Raw genomic sequence first — 16234 nt, forward strand, 5'->3', positions numbered from 1 at the left:
AAACGGAGCTGCAGGCTTGACTGAGACTTAAAATATAGCTGCCCACCATCACACACATTGGGGGAATCACTGTTACACATTCCACATTCAAAATCAGTCCATTTCTTCATTTCCTTGGCACAACACTGGGGGTCACTAACCATGCCGCCACTAACTGGCAAATCTACATTTGACAGCTGTGGTTACAAAGCAAGTTCTTGCATTGGAGCGTTCCAAGTTCAAATATCAGATTTTTCCTTTAATGACAGTGTGACTCAGGCAGCCGCTTCACTTCTCAGCCTCAGTTTCCTCACTCTGAAAAGAGTGCCTGTCGCATGGGATCAGGCACTGAAAGGATTAAATGACATGGTGGGGACTGGTGTTAAGTCTGCAATAAGAATGCACCATCATTACTGGCCTACTTTCCCGTGTGTTTGGTATGTGTTGGTAAACACTAAGTTTCTCTAAGGTTGCTTGCATGTAAGCACCACACAATGTCTCCTAAATGTGTGAGCTTTTTTTAAGAAGCTGTGACTTAAGAAGGGTTTATTACATGACTAAACTCTAATTGAAGTGATAAATTTCACTACAGGACATCTGGCTTCTCTCTGTACTGGTCAGAATGGCCTATTATATTCATACATTTTCAACGTGTTTTACATGCATTCTCACTGAATCCTCACATCAAACGTAGGAGAGAGGTGCAATTTTATTCCCATTTTAGAGATGAGAGCAGGCAAGAACAGGTCCCCTTGCTCAAGGTTACACAGCTTGTGAATAGTGTAGCTGGGATTTGAGTGGCCGGCATTTGGGCTTCGGAACTATCACACCAATGAATGCATCTGAATATGCCTTAAACGTTAATAACACACACCTGCATGGAACTGCCAACAATTGGGAATTTTTTGGTTTCCCCATAAGTGTATGCTTTGGCAGAGCTGTCACTGAAACCCTCGAAAATTCATTTACAGTCTGCAGCAGGGGTCTTAACAAGATTATCACCACTTTGCTCTACTGAGCATCGCTTACCAGAAAGCAAGTAATAAGGGAACACGGACCACATGAACAAGGAGACACCCTTTTTTTTCCCTGTGGACCCCTGAGGCTGAGCCATTCACCTCTCTTCAGCAGAGATAATAAGACTGAATCTCCACTCTAAGTGAAAAGTTAACATATTGTGAATACACCTAGAAGTATTGCTATTTTAAAACACCTAGCAGAAAGGGCTTTTCATAGTGTTGTCTGAGGGCCAGACAACAGTGTCACCCGAACTGTTTGCTGAAATACAGATTCCTGGCTCCTGCCCCAGATCTGCTGCCTGAAATTTCCTCTAGTCATTCCCATGAGCCACATTTTTTACAAATTGCTCAGGGGATCTTTCATGCACACTGAAGTTTGAGAACCAGTATAGCAAATAGTTCTGGGTTTCAATATTTAACTATAAATCACAGCCACCATCTCAAGTCTGTCTGTTTAAGAACTCGGTGATCTGGCTGCTCCTTCCCACGGTGAACACTCCCCCGCCCCCCAGGCCATAGTCACCCCTTCCCCCACCACCCCGAGTTATGACATGGCCACTCCCTCCGTCCCAGCTGCCGGTGTGGCTCTGAGCACTCCATCTTCCACCCTGCTCCAGAGACATTAGGCGATCTGCCTGTGGACACCCTTTAACAGCAGCCCGTGTCCTTAAGATAAAGCCCAAACTCCACAGCATTGTTTACAAGCCCTTTACAATCTCTTCTGCCAGCTCCCCGGCGCCCCAGCCCACAGAACGATCATTGCTTCTCAAAGGTGGCGCATTGCTCTCTAGACGCCCAGTTTTCACACCCGCTATTCCCTCTACCTGGATTATTGACCTGTCCCTCTGGGCCAGGCTAGCTTAGCTGCTACCTGTCCTTCAGGTCACAGGTTAGCCTCCGCCTTTAATTCCTTCCGGAGGGGAACCAGGTGTCCCTCCTACTCGCTCTTGCTCACCCACAGCTGAACAAGCATTTATTACATTGCACTGCAATGTCCCAGCGCACTGTCAGCTCCTTCAGGGCCATCGTATCTCGTGTCCAATGCAGCATTTAGCGCACACACAGTAGGTGCTGTCACCTTAAAATATTTCAAAGCATGAAAGGCTCCTCCACTCTTGGCATTCAGCAATGGTTCCCAGAAAGGCTCTCTACGGACTTGCCTTCCACTGTCTCTCCCTTTTGGTTGGGTTGACAGATTGCTGCTGTTGACAATCAGGATAAATATTCCCTCCACTCCCGCCTCCATCCCATATGCCCAAGTTTCTTACAATTCATTTTCAGACTAAAACTGAACATGCGAAAACCTGGAAAGACCTCTGTCTCATTGATCTCTGTATTCCCAAAGCCAAGCACAGTGCCTGGCACACTGTCGACTCGGGAGGGTATTTACCGGATGAGGAAAGGAAGGGCACTCAGAGAAATGACAGAGATGCTTGTGGAAAGCGCACCACCAATTTCTGAGAAATCTGGAAGGGAGGAGGTAGCAGGTTGGAGGTTGACAAAAATGTACAGGCTCTCAAGGAAGAGAAAACAATAAATTCTGAAGATCACAAAGTGCTAACTTGAGTGTTCCTGCCCATGAAATTGTAGAAGAGGCCCCTTAGCATGGCAAGGAAGCATGGCAAGAGTTCACTGATGGCCAGATAAGAAAAACAAGTCACGTCCCTTTCTGACGCAGTTAGGCTTGTGGCTGCCACATGCACAGCGCGTGTGGAATTCAGTGGGCACTCTGTCAAAACACTCATGAAGAGTCACGTGGGCAGGGCTGGCCTGTGCCCTCGGTGACAGCACTGCTGCACTCGATGACAGCACAGGTCAGTCCCCAACGGATGCTGGCTAATGGATTTAATGGATTGCCTGTCAACCTCGAGGGAAATCTCTAGTAACGTGTCACCTGGCCCCATCCTTGTCCTCATCCCACTTAACATGCTTTATTAATGACACGAACGAAAACGTGGGAGGCACCGTGTTGATGGCAGCCCGCATGTTACACCAGCCTTGAAGACTCCACTAATATGACCGATGACGGAGTCGGGTACTAAGGTTACCAGCCGCTGTGGACTAAAAACCCAGTCTGTCAGGAATTCTCCATCGGCTCTTTCCTTTAGTCCTTCCTCTCTAAGGCATACAGGGCGTAAGCGAGGAAGCCGAGGTCCTGGGTGGAGATGGGATGTGTGCCGAATCACAGAACCGGTAGCCAGCAGAGCTGGCTTGTCTGACTCCAGGGTCTGCTTCCTTCTTTGCCCACTCTGCTTGGCACCTCAATCAGAATTCGCAAAGATCTAAGAATTAGAAGCCACGATGATAGTCATGGCACTCAACTGAGCCCATTTCCAAGATGTGTTGAACCTTGCATACGCTAAGGCACGGGTCGGAGTAGGGGGTGTGGTCATGGAGAAGTACAGTTCTGGTGTTCAAGGCTCCTTTAAGGAGATGAGCTGCAAAGACAGACAACCAGGATATGCGGCAGGGAACACAGAACAGGGAGAAATACTCTCAGTGAGGGTGACGGGAAGACGGCAGGGAATGTGGCATGGGCTGACGCCACCCGAGATGGGCTTTGAGTAGCAGGCAGAATACGACCAAGTGCTGGAGGGGCAGAAGGGAGCAGACCTGAGGTGAAAGGGATGCCATGAACTGAGAAATGGAGGGGAAAATCCACCGTGAATATTTATAATACAGTGAATCCCTTGTTCAGTGACCCGATGAGAAAATGCAGCCAAAAAGGTCAGTGGTACACGGACAGCTGAAGAATGTGAACACTATGCTCACACAGCTACACAGAAGCAGGGGACTCTATGTTAAGGGCATTTACTCTGAAGGCAAGAGGGAGCCATGGCAAGACTTGAACAGGCGGCTAACAGGAGCAGATGCTTTATGGAGATACTGAGGCAGCAGTATCTGGAGGAGGGCCTGGAGGCTGGAGGGCAAGGCAGGTGACTAACACAGTTGGGAGGTGGGTTGTACAGTGAGCAGGAAGCCCAGACCAGGGAGTCCCTTTGCACACAGCTCTTAGGTTCACACAATTAACTGCCCAGGTTCACAACCACTGAAAACCCCAGGTCACTAAAGGATTTAAAACAGTAAAACAGGAAAGAAGTTCAACATTAAGAAACACTACATCTTGCCCTGGCTGGTGTAGCTCAGTGGATTGAGCGCAGGCTGAGAACCAAAGGGTCACTGGTTCTATTCCTAGTCAGGGCATGTGCAGGGCATGTGCAGGCCAGGACCCCAGTTGGGGGTGAGTGAGAGGCAACCACATATTGATGTTTCTCTCCTTCTCTCCCTCTGTTCCTTCTCCTTAAATAAATAGATACATAAATAAAATCAATCTTAAAAAACAACCCACATCTTATGTGATGTACTCAACTGCAGTGCTAATGACATAAAAGAATAAATGAATAAAGATATGTTTTCAGTACAACCAAAAACTGGAAAAACAAAACAGGAATTACCCCCGTGAAATGAAAGGAAGAGAACGTCTCTCATATTGCCTGAGGACTATGTGAAAAATTGAATAATCTAATCAGAATGCATTGAGATACTCCAAGATCAATGCCAGATTTACCACTGTGCAATCCGTCTTTAATGCAAATATTTTTTATTTGCAAGGACAAGTGTCAATAAAATGTAGCAAATAAGCTGGGTAAATTCAGGCAATTTCCGGCAACTGTGCAGAGTGTTGGAACAAAAGCAAGTGCAGAGATGGAAGGCCTCATGGGGTTTGTTTTAATTCAGACATGTGTTCAAGGAACTCACATGCATACTGGGGAGGAAGGGGAATAATGAAGTCATGTGAAAATGTTTCCAGGAGAAAACCTGGCAGCACAACAGAGAATTCTGGATCAGGAGATGGGCTTGTAGGAAAACGGGTGCAAGGCAGGTGGAACCGCTCCCGCCCTCCTGCCCGGGGACACCTGTTCAGGGCTCGGGGAGCCTAGTGCCAGCCCAGGGAGGTGACTTCACCTGGGACGCTACACACCCACCGTGGCCTTCCGGAGTTGCCTGCGTACATGTTGGGTACAGACAAGGGGTTCTGCAAGCCAGCTGGGCTGCCAGCAGTGAGCTCCTGCATTTCACCTCACACCATTGTTTATCCACTGAAAACTATTTGAATTCTCAAGCTTCTGAACACAATGTTTCTGAATGTCCCTCTAAAAAAGTTCTCCTCTAAGTCTTGTGTGCTTTGTAGCATTTCAAAAGAATGGAGCACACCCACGGTTAGATTATGCTCTGTACACAAATCATGCTCTGAATTTCCATGGACTTGCTTAAGCGAGCCTTCCCCAGGATCTCAGCTCAAAGTGACATCTGGCACAGAGCACTCCGTCCCAGGCCAACCCTTTGCTCGTCCAGCTACTCTGCCCCACCCCCCACACAAGTTAACTTTTAAATTCAAGTGGACTCAATGTTCTCTGTTCTCTCCACCCTCCGATGTTCTATGAAAAGCCAAAGAAGAATGGAAAAGCAAAGCAGACCATTACAAAAATGTGAAGGCCACTCTCTTCAGGACAACCGGAGGGTTTGTGTGGTGGTACAATGCAGAGAGGTGAAGTAGGAAATGGTAGTTTGGAAATACGCCCAAACAATTAAAGAGTGCATGACTAATTTCTGGAGCCTACAAAATATCTTCCCAAAAAGACAAAAGTAACAAGGCTCAAAAGGAACAAACCCGCTGGAGTGGAATTCCAATCTCCCCGTGGCAGGCAGAGTCGCCAAAATACCTCTGGGCTCTGGGGCCCGGCCATCCACTCGCAAATGTGTAGCAGCAGGCACCTGCTAAGCTACAGGCACTGCGCTAATTATGGAAAACACGAAGGCAGAGAAAACACAGCTCCTTGTTTAAATTTTACATTGCATTCCAGCATATTTTTAGCAACGCATTCCTAAGGTTGTAAAATTATGTTTGAGTGCAAAGAAATGATAAAACCCACATTTTGATACAGTGGTTACCTCCTGGGGGAGACAGAGAATAGGATCTGGAAGAGCCCGCAGGCAGTTTCCGTGGTGGAGGTGGTTGGAGGTGGTGGAGGTGGTGGTGGTGGTGGAGGTAATTCTTAAAGTGGAGTGTGGGATCACAATGTCTGCTGTATTACACTGCATAGTTTACATATGTATCATATAGTCTTTTTCTGCATCTCATTAGATATATAATAAGTAAAAACAAATACGGGAACTATCAAAAATGAATTCAAAACAAAAGATAATAAAATGAGAGGAGGGAGAGAAGAAACACATGATCCACGTCCTAGACAGGCTGACATTCTAGTAGAGAAAAGTCATTCTAAAAGATAGTTGTTAAATATAACTTGGTAACCATAACAAAGAAGATGTTTTTTTTAAAAAAAACCTCTAAGTGCATGGTATGTAAGTTAACAGCAACGATGTACAAAGTTCAGATCCCCGAGTGTCTACTAACTTAAGAACCTGGTTTTATCCATTTTAAGTGTTAATACAGCGGCACTTCCTCTGGACCACTTCCCAGACCCCCCAAGTCTGGGTTCCCTGGTCCTCCTCTGTGCATTCCTGGCACCCTGTACTCCCCCCTACACATGTCCCACAGGCACAGGGAGTCCCTGTTGTACTGTTGTGTCCCAGTGTGTGGCTTACTGCCAGGCACATGATAAATCTTTGTTGAGAAAAACAAACGAGTAGCATTACTGGGTTCAGTTCTGTTAAAATGACAGCTGAAACTACAGAGACAAGGAAGGCTGGAAATGCTATATCGGAAAATACCATCCCAAACTGAGCATGGGCAAACCCCCTTGCTGCCCCTGGGAAGCTGGGCTTGGCAGGACTCCAGCAGACAGCACCGCCTGCAGACCCGGCACCCTGCTCTGCATGCACCAGCGCTACTCTGCCTGTGGCGTAGATCCTTCACTTCTTCCACCAACCAGGAGGGGACAAGCATTGGATGTCAGGCAGTCACCCTGTATCGGGTTCAGGCGTAGCCTTTCAAGAACAGTCAGGCCCGCCAGTAGCCCCGGCAGAAATCAGATCCTCCTGGCAGAGGCTCGCAGAGCCTGCCTATCTCAGCCACAGGGGTGAGGACAAGAAGCCAAAGACTCAGGAAGATCCAGTTTCTCTGAATAATGTTGCTGCCACACAAGACGAGAGGCATCCTTCCCTCTGGAGCTGCCACGAACGCCCTCTGATGAAAAAGAACTTGACGAACAGAACTGTAACCCAGAGCTCAGAAGGATCTGACCTGCAACTCATGACAGCAGCACCCAGCACCTAATACGCATGACAGGCTGTGCACCGTCAGACCACGCACCTGTATGACAACATCAGTGGAAAGAAAGTGGGGCATTGTTTTGGCCACAGACCAGCTGAGTATAGATGAAAGGTCACCACCGCAGCGGGGGATGTTGCTAAGCACTTCATTTTTGCCTTGGAAGAGGCTTATTTTATTCTGGGTTGTTTCACTGAGTGATATCACACTTGAAATCATCTTTAGCCAAATAGATGTAGCATTTATGGACATGCATCACTTGCAAGCTCCCCGCCTGCAGAGAGCACGTTTTCAATCACATCCTACATGACATCCAATCATGTCCTCCCTGGCTTCCTTCCTCTCAAGCAGTCAGGCCCTTGCCACACATGCCTTGGTCTTTCCAGGGCAGACAGATGGAAGGAAGGGAATATGGCAGAGAGAAGAAATGGAAAATGAAAATGACATTGAAATAAAAGTAAAGCTGCAAAATATAATCTGGGTCAACCCGTCATGCATTTGAAAGCCAGCACCGGCAGGCTCTGCACATGTGGCATGGGGGTTTATACTTTTCTTGGCTCAGACGTCACATGGAATTAGTGCAGGAGGAAACATCCCAGCGTGGGGCCTATTTTTATACAGACTAATCAGTCATGTCCCATCTCTTCCCCTCCCATCATTCCCTAAACTTTCGACTTAATGAAACTGTTCTCATTTCAAAGTATGTCATTACTGGCCTCTGAACGGAAATCCTTTCAGGAAAGGAAGTGAGCTTAAAATCTGAACCTAGATTTTTAATTGTCGCATTTTAAATTTGTCATAAATATTAACTGACTGTCACTCAGTGTCCTGGCCCCTTTTATCTCGCATGTCCCTCGTGGGGTTCCACATCACTGTTGTGTTACTGGCAGCAACACTAACTGGCAAACATTTCATTACCAAAGTGTACAGTGGTTTAGCAAAAGCATACAGCCTCACACCTGAAGAGAGAAAACTCCCTGCGCACCTCCCATTTCATTAGCTACATTTTCAGGAGCCTGAAATGCCATCATTCCCATCAGAATGCCACCCACAGAGCCAGGTTCCTAGTAAGGATTTAGGAGGAAATTTGATGGGCCGAATGGGGTCAAACCAAAAAACTACCCAAGCTGTCAGTGACGGTCTCTCTGGACTGCACGACATTGTAAAAATGACGACGATACGTGTGGCGGGCACAACACAATGGCAGCCAGTACGTCCTGAAGGCCAGGTGCCATTGATTAAGTCATTGAATTTTCAAAGCAGCCTTATATCGTCGGTCCTGTTATCATTCCACTCTGCAGATGAGGAAACGGCTTCAGAGAGGGGCTCAGATATTTTAAGGCTGAAAACAAGCACCGTGCTTGGCTGGTTTTCACAGACAGACACACTGAGAAAGGGGAAGGGGCCTGGCATTACAAGGAAGGTGAAACACTTCCGAGTGTCACCAGCACTGTTTCCAGCCTGCAAAGCCAGGGTCCCTACGGAGCTGACTGGGTACCCTTGTTCATCTGGTGGGTGGCAATTATATCTATAAAATATAAAGGCAAGGCAATGACCTAAAACTTGACCCCAATGACACAGTCAGAGCCAGAGCCGTCGTCAGTGGGCTCACATTCTCCAAGGGCGGTGGCTTTCCCACACGTGGGCAATGAAAGTTGACCCATGACTAACAGCTGGAAAAGATGACATGGCACTGCGTGTCCTGTGCCTGCATGGTCATGAGTACAGAAAATAAAATTACAACCTAGCATAATACTCCGTGCTCACTCCTTAATACGATCAAAATGAGTCGCTATTCTACCAACCCAGAACACGGCCTGCTTTTCCTTTACAGCTGCTAGATGCCAGGTCTCTTCTCCGCACCACCTAACAATCCAAATTTTACACAGTTTTAAAGTTACGGAACTGGAGTTGAGGCTACCATATGTTTCATCTTTCTTTTGTTTCTACTGATTAGTTGTCACACCACCGGCACTCCTCATTTGCCCAGCAGATGAACATCCATCCCTTTAAGATGACTCATGTGTTTTACAACATTGCAAACCCAGCCCCTTACGCTCTTGGAGTGTACAGTAGAGAGGAAGCGTCAGATCAAATCAGTGGATAAAAGGAAAACTCTTCCACACCCCACTTGCATGGACGTGGCAGAGTTTCAGAGTTTCTAGTGGATGCCACGTGAGAAAAGGAAATGAACACGGGCTGCAGAGATGTGCTCAGAATAATTTCCACATGCAAAGAGTGCAGCTCATCTTTCGGCGGGCAGCGGACAGGATCACGTGAACAGGCTCTCTCCTGATAATAAACACATCGCGTCTCGGCCTACCCAGAGGCCCACTGCAAACGGCGGGCAGTGCCAATTAGCATTAATTGGGGCTGTGCTCATCTATTCCCACAGCACACACCGGCTAAGGCCAGGCTTTGCATTTGCAAACGCAGCATGCACTTCTCAGGGTTAGAAGAGCATTCTAAAATGTAAGCACCCGTGGTCATTCTGTTTTTGGTTTGGCTTCAAATTGCACAGGCTCACCTATGACCAGGGTTATTGAAAACAGTATGTGTGTGTCTTTTTAAGAGTTTAGTTAGCGACTCTGCATTCAGGCTATCTGAAAGGCAGAGTTGCAAATTTGATTTTTAGGCTACAGTTTTAGCTTACCACAGCTAACTTTGCACACACACGCACACAAAGAGCATACCCTCTGTGATCCAACAGAATCATTTACTTACTGTGACTAATGCTACTTACTTAGAAGGTAAGCTCCGTAGACTTTCATGGCAAACACTGCCTCTGCAAACAGCCTCCCACCACAGGCTGGGGAATGTCTTGTGCAGAAATACAGTGTGTGCAGCTCATCCCTCGGTGGAGTACAGTCTCAGAGTGGGGTATCCATGGAGACCGAGCCTCCTACATGTGCAGGGCAAGGAAGTTACTCGGCTGGGCACCATAGCAACAGGAGGCAGAGGGAAGGCCAGCCAATCAGGAAAGAGCACAGGAGCTTCTCCCTGGTGACTGCAGCATTTCAAATGGAACCAGCGCCCTCATGAATGGACACAAAGCATTTAAAGAAATACCAGATTGTCAAATGGAAGTAAATGCCTACACAACAGTCAAGGCTAATCCTTTGATGGTGTTGGAGTAAAACACTTAGAATCCTTCCACAATGATTATATCCCAATGGACACAGAAGAAATTACATCAAAACCCCACACATTCCTAAATTTAATGGCAAGCCCGCGAGGCTTTGAGGTTAAGGCTTGGTGTACTCCTTGAATTCCAGCTATTTAACTATGCAAGGCACTCCACAGTGCTGCCAGGGGGAGGACAGGAGAGCTCTGCCGTGCAGAGGGGGAGAAAACAGAATTGGGGGCTCTCTGGGACAACCGCGGGCATATTCCTTCCAAACAGGTTTGCTTAGAGTAAACACATTTATCAAGCCTCCCCCAAAGCCCTCCATTATATCAGCATAATTCTTACTAAGGAGGCATGCGCGACAAAATAGGACCCATGCAGGCAAGGGAGCGAGCGGACATTCAAATGCCTTAAAGTTGTGCTGTTTGGAAACTTGCCTCAGCTCTCATTTTATAAGAGTGATGACAGTGATCATTTATTGGGCATGTACTGTGCCCCGGGCAAACCCTGTCATGACAAACCCAGCTTCCTGCCAAACACTGACATCAATTTTTGCAAAAAAACACAGGATGGGCATGTTTACCTCTTAGTGCTGCACAGAAGTTATATGATGAATAGAGTCTGCTACACATCGAAGATATTTTATGATTCTCACAGCAACCCCAAAGGCTAAGTAATCATTATTCCTCCATATTATAAAGAAAAAAACTCATATCCTTACGTTACTAAGGACACCCTTCCACTCATCAACTCCCCTCCCCACACTGCTCTGCCGTGGGCCTCATGCACCGTACTCACTGTCTAAATACAAGGTGAGGTGCCTCCTCCCACAACTACATCCCAGAAAAGAAATCCCTTTATTTTGGTGTCTTTCCAAAGTCTCTTATTGTAGAGCTCTCTTTATAATTAGCTTCTTTGAACAGAGTCCCCATTTCAAAAAGACTCATCCGTCTGAACAGACCCCAATCAGTGCTCGGTCGGTCCGCCTTCAGAGGCCAACCACTAGGGCTATTTCACAGGAAGGGGGGCAGGAAAGTGACAAGCAGATTCTTAACTATTCCTGTGGTTTGACTCCTCCAGCCCTTTAAAGAGCACTCAAACAGCAATACAGTCAAGGGCTGGGTTGCAGAAATCACACAAACCCGCATCCCTAGCTAACTGAACTCAGGAACTGAGTTGCTCTGGGTAGTGAAGGACCCTCAGACGTATCTACAGGAACACAGGAGAACTGGCTGTCCCCAGGTTGTGCACGGATGTTGTGACAACCTGCTATGTGTCCTCCAATGCCCATCTCCATGCTCTCCCTCTTCCATAATAATAGGTGACTAAGATGTCCTGGGATGTAATTGGAAATGACATACAGCACATCTGTGTCCTGGGTGAAGGGTCCTTTCCCCCTTCCTTCTGCCTGGTAGGTGACAGTCAATGATGGGGCTGCCTACCAGCCTGATCACCCAGACGCCTACGTGCTGTGTTGCAAGAGACAGATGCACTTCTAGTGAGTGTTAGTACCTGTGTTTGGGTGGGTCTCTTTTTATAGTAACTTAACTGGTACCCTCACAGTACTTGTCTTGAAAACGTGCCCCAGGCATGGATTCAAAACTGCATTCTGTCAAACAAATTGGTTGGAAGTGAAGATGGTCTGTTCTAGCAAAGGCAGATAAGTTGAAAAGTGGCAGCAGCTCTGGACATGAGAAAGACAGAATTAAGTTTTTTATATTAACTATGATTAATGAAGTCAATGTTCGTAAATAATAATAGAGTGTACATATGTTTAACTAAAATAACAAATAAAAACTCATCAGACACTGACTATTCCGTTCATCTCTCTAAAGGCTTACTTGAGTTAGCAAATAAAATAAAACATTTTAAATCTCATTAGGAAAATGGGACACTTTATATTCTGTCATATACATTGTATCCATATACAGGGGAGGGCAAAAGTAGGCTTACCATTGTGAGTACGTGAAACACTGAGTTTATTCTTATATTATTTATTAATTTTGTATTATTTTCCATACGCACCACTGTAAACCTCCTTTCGCCCCACCCCGTGCTTTTCTGTTTTCACTGCCTCTGTCCTAAGCCATCTAAACTCAGTGTACCTGCTTCCAGGTCCATCTGCTGATGATCCAAGCTCCCAAGTGGCCAGAAGGATCCCAGACATAAAACTTAAATTATGTCTCTATTCTTAACCCCCTCCCATGGCGTCCCTCCACTAACAATGCAGACCTCCCCTCCCCAGCTACCACTTTCCGCTCCACCCCCACCCCAAACCTCTCCAATGGTGAAGGAATTTGCCTAATTCCTTAGCTCAAAGGTCATCCCCTAGACCCCTCCTTGCCACTCTCTGGACTTACCCTGTTTGTCTGCTTGTATATCAGCCATCTGCCCGAGTTAAAGGCATGCTCCACGGGAACAGCCATCTCGTCTGTATTTTCACTCCTCCACCCTGAACGTGTCAGCGTCAGCACCCAATCAATGCTGAATACACGTGTGTTGCGTGAATGAGTACAGGCTAGTTAGTGTACAGCAGGGACCCAAACCCGAGTTCAGCAGAAAACTTATACATGGGGAAGTAAGAGGTTTATCCTTCCTTTAGAAGTATAAAGTCTTCCTTTAAACCCTTACATAGTGATCACCTTCCTGCAAGGCCACAAACATTCCAGACTCTGCATCTGAGAATGTAAACCCACTGACACCATGTTCCTGAGGTGCGACCTCACTCAGCCACAGCCTGCATTTACGTAGCTTATCGCTGCTACGGGTTAGGTGGTGGAAGATTCACTGAATTATCTAAATGAACGTACTGTATTGTTCAATGCATAACTTTTTGTCAATAACCCTACAATACACCCAAATGCCACACAATGAATTATAGTGACAAAGAAGATGGCGAGATCTGGGTGTTTACCCCTCTAGCTCCCTGCCTGTCGGGGAAAGGGCACAGTTTCTTCACACACAGCCTGGGAGTGCCCTCCATCTGGCATCTGGGTAACTCAGCCCTTCTTGTGCCCTGAGTGATGTGGGACGGCTCCAAACTCTTGCCAGAACCAACTATTTCACCATACCTTGTGGTATCTCCTTAACTATGCCTCTGCCTTTACATGCAGACAGTCTCTTCAACAAACCCTCCTCCTCAATTAGGAAAAAAGATCACATATCTGCATGATTTGTAGCTCTTGGGTTATGAGTTTGCGAGTAAAAGAGGTTTCCAAGTTTATATCTCGCATGCTGGCTGCTGATAAATATGTGGGACAATGGTGTGCGGTCCATGGAGCATCTGCCCTGTGTGACAGACCTACAGGGCTTCATTCTCAACACGTTACAGCACGTAGTGAGCACTTGGCAGGCGCCCAAATTGGTGGCATGGCTAGAACACTGTACACGCAATAAAACCTAGTGAGCCCAGGACTTGGGTGGCAGTCACCTTCGGGGAGAAGATGATTACAATTCACTGATTCTCAGGGGAAAACATTAATGGACCACTTGGCAGCATTACATTGTCCGGAGGCATCATCAAAACACAGATGGGAGAAAAGCATGAGCGTAAATAAGTAACCCGGCCCTGAAGATAAACACTAAGTCCACGCATCGAAGTTCAGTTTGATTTCACTGGTCTGGTTGTGCTCTGCTTGGGGGAGTGATGGACCACACAATCATCCACCATGGAACATTCTCTGCTCCGTCCTGGGTGAGGTTTCCTTCTCTCGGGGTGCAAGAAAGTTTCAGAGAGCCATTTCAGCATCAAGGCAAGAGCTCTTGTTTAACTTGACTAAGTCTAGTGATCTTTGTTCGCAAAAGCATTTGTGATATACACCCAAATGTGTTTTCGCAGCAGCACACAAACATTTTGACAAGTAGAGCAAGGACGAACTCCCAGTTAAGTGGGTAACACCGAAGACCTTTACATTCCTTCGCTGTTCACATCCTCCCAGCTCACTGCACTGAACTGCGTCCAAGGGGCCTTATGGGTTCAGCTCTCTGTATTTCGTTGAGGTCCCACTGAGGTTCATTGATTTTTTTATCAGCAATAGCCAGCATAATCTACGTATGGACTGTATCCACTAATTTATAAAGGTTAATAAGAATTGTTAGGATTGTACAGACGTTAAAGAACAGTAATTTCTGTCCTGTGTCAACAGATCTCCCTTGATATGCACTCTCTTCAAATCAATCCTTTGAAGACAGAACGGACAACCAGCGCAATGGCAGGAGTTGGGAGCAAGCCTACTCACCCTGTTTAAAATCCACTTACCAGATGCGTGACCTTGGATGAGTTACTAAACCTCTCTGTGCCTCTGTTCCCCCACCTATAAAATAGGAGGCGATGCTATCCCTTTCTAGCACTGACATTAGGGTAAAATGAGTGAAGTGCTTGGAATTTTGCCTGGGACAGTCAACGCTCGATAAATATCAGCTAAAAAAATGTAAATCCAATTTCAGAGTGGTATCCAAGCCCACAGCTACATGTAATGTGTCCTTCCAGATGTTTTCAGAAGGCTTTCGGTCTCCTAAACAGGGCGCAGCCTGTACTTAAGGCTGGCTCTAGATGCTGCAACACCTCTGGTTGCAGCTACAAGCTACGAGAAAAATGATGCCTTGCCAAGAATGCAGAAAGCTCCCACAGAACCAGAATCTTCTCTGTGGGCACAAAAAGTTTAGTTTATCTACTCTAGGAAAACATTTCCATACGCTCAAGACGTTTCTCTGCCCCCATCACATACATCCTTTCCTGCCAGCTTCACCATCGTCATGACTCCGCTTCTAGAACATTAATTGCTGCACTGGGAGCTACGAAGCATTTAAACACGAAAATGCATTTCAGTGGTCTTTCATCCGCTCTTCCACATTTTCCCATCTCCTCCCTCATTGTCAGCCCATCAGCTGTCAATGTGAGCTCTGCTCAGTGCCCTCTCGTGAACACTCCCCCCGATCTATGCGAACTGGGACAGCATGGCACACCTGAATGTTGCTTCAAATAAACCTAAGTTTGGTGTAAGAGAGTCGTAAGGGTCTTCTCATGCGTACACCGAAATAAAATGAAATAAAATGAAATAAAATGCACCGAATTTGTGACCCATCCGTTGTTAAAGCTACAAATGACCATTATGAACATTTACCGAGGACAGGCTTGTACCAGTTCCCATGCTGGGCACTTTATAGTCATTCGTCTAGTTAATCTTCACAACAGCCCATTTTCCAGATGCGAACCACAAAGTTTCAGGACAAAAACAAGTAGCTGAAGAGCACACAGTTATAAAGTGGTGGTATGAAGATTTGAGCCTAGTATGCGGGACTTGAGAATCTGATAGTTAGAAAGTGTCCCTCGTCCCCCACTTTTTTCCTAAGATAGGACAAGTTAGGTAACCTGGGGAGAAGCTGTGTCACCCCCAAGCTCTCAACTCTCCCGCAGGTAGCTCGAGTTGTTGTAAGAATGGCCCCCCCAGCTAAGCTGTCCAGCTCTCTTGTTTCACAGAACTTTGAAGTGAAAGCGATGCTTGTGATAAGCACAGGAACATCTGTAGGCAACCTGGCTGTGTGGGAAAGAACCCCTATCTATTAGGGAACCGGTGTTGATTAGTCACTCACCTACTTGGTGCCCTTCTGGGTTTTCTAGCAAATGCCTCTGAATGTGGGAAATAGTTTTTTTTTTAAAGGAACTGAGCCTCTGTTATTGTTGTGAGGTTATTATAGTTCACCTGGCCAGGCCTCCAATTTCAGTAGCCTGGATGGTATCTGATGACAAAGGAATACTAACTTAGTTTGAAAGCTGACAAAAATATCATTGACATCTTTCAAATGCAGAGTCCAACATTTCAGTCTCTCAGTGTGGATTCCTTTTAATCTGAAGCGACCCCAACTATTTGTTCT

General features: G+C 46.4%; 1 protein-coding gene across 13 annotated transcripts in view; it reads right to left on the reverse strand.

The window, feature by feature from the left end:
- SYBU (syntabulin) overlaps positions 1 to 16234 on the reverse strand; it is a 69415-nt gene that overhangs the window by 20973 nt on the left and 32208 nt on the right. The window contains exon 1 of one of the 13 annotated variants that reach the window (XM_036031368.1): positions 9977 to 10135. The exons of the other annotated variants lie outside the window; for them this stretch is intronic. Coding sequence (XP_035887261.1) covers positions 9977 to 10004 — 28 coding nt within the window. The 5' untranslated portion in view covers positions 10005 to 10135. Of the gene's footprint in view, positions 1 to 9976; positions 10136 to 16234 lie in introns of those variants that run through there. 13 annotated transcript variants of the gene reach the window in all.

This window comes from Phyllostomus discolor, chromosome 7 (genome assembly GCF_004126475.2).
Source record: "Phyllostomus discolor isolate MPI-MPIP mPhyDis1 chromosome 7, mPhyDis1.pri.v3, whole genome shotgun sequence".
Lineage (NCBI taxonomy): Eukaryota > Metazoa > Chordata > Mammalia > Chiroptera > Phyllostomidae > Phyllostomus > Phyllostomus discolor.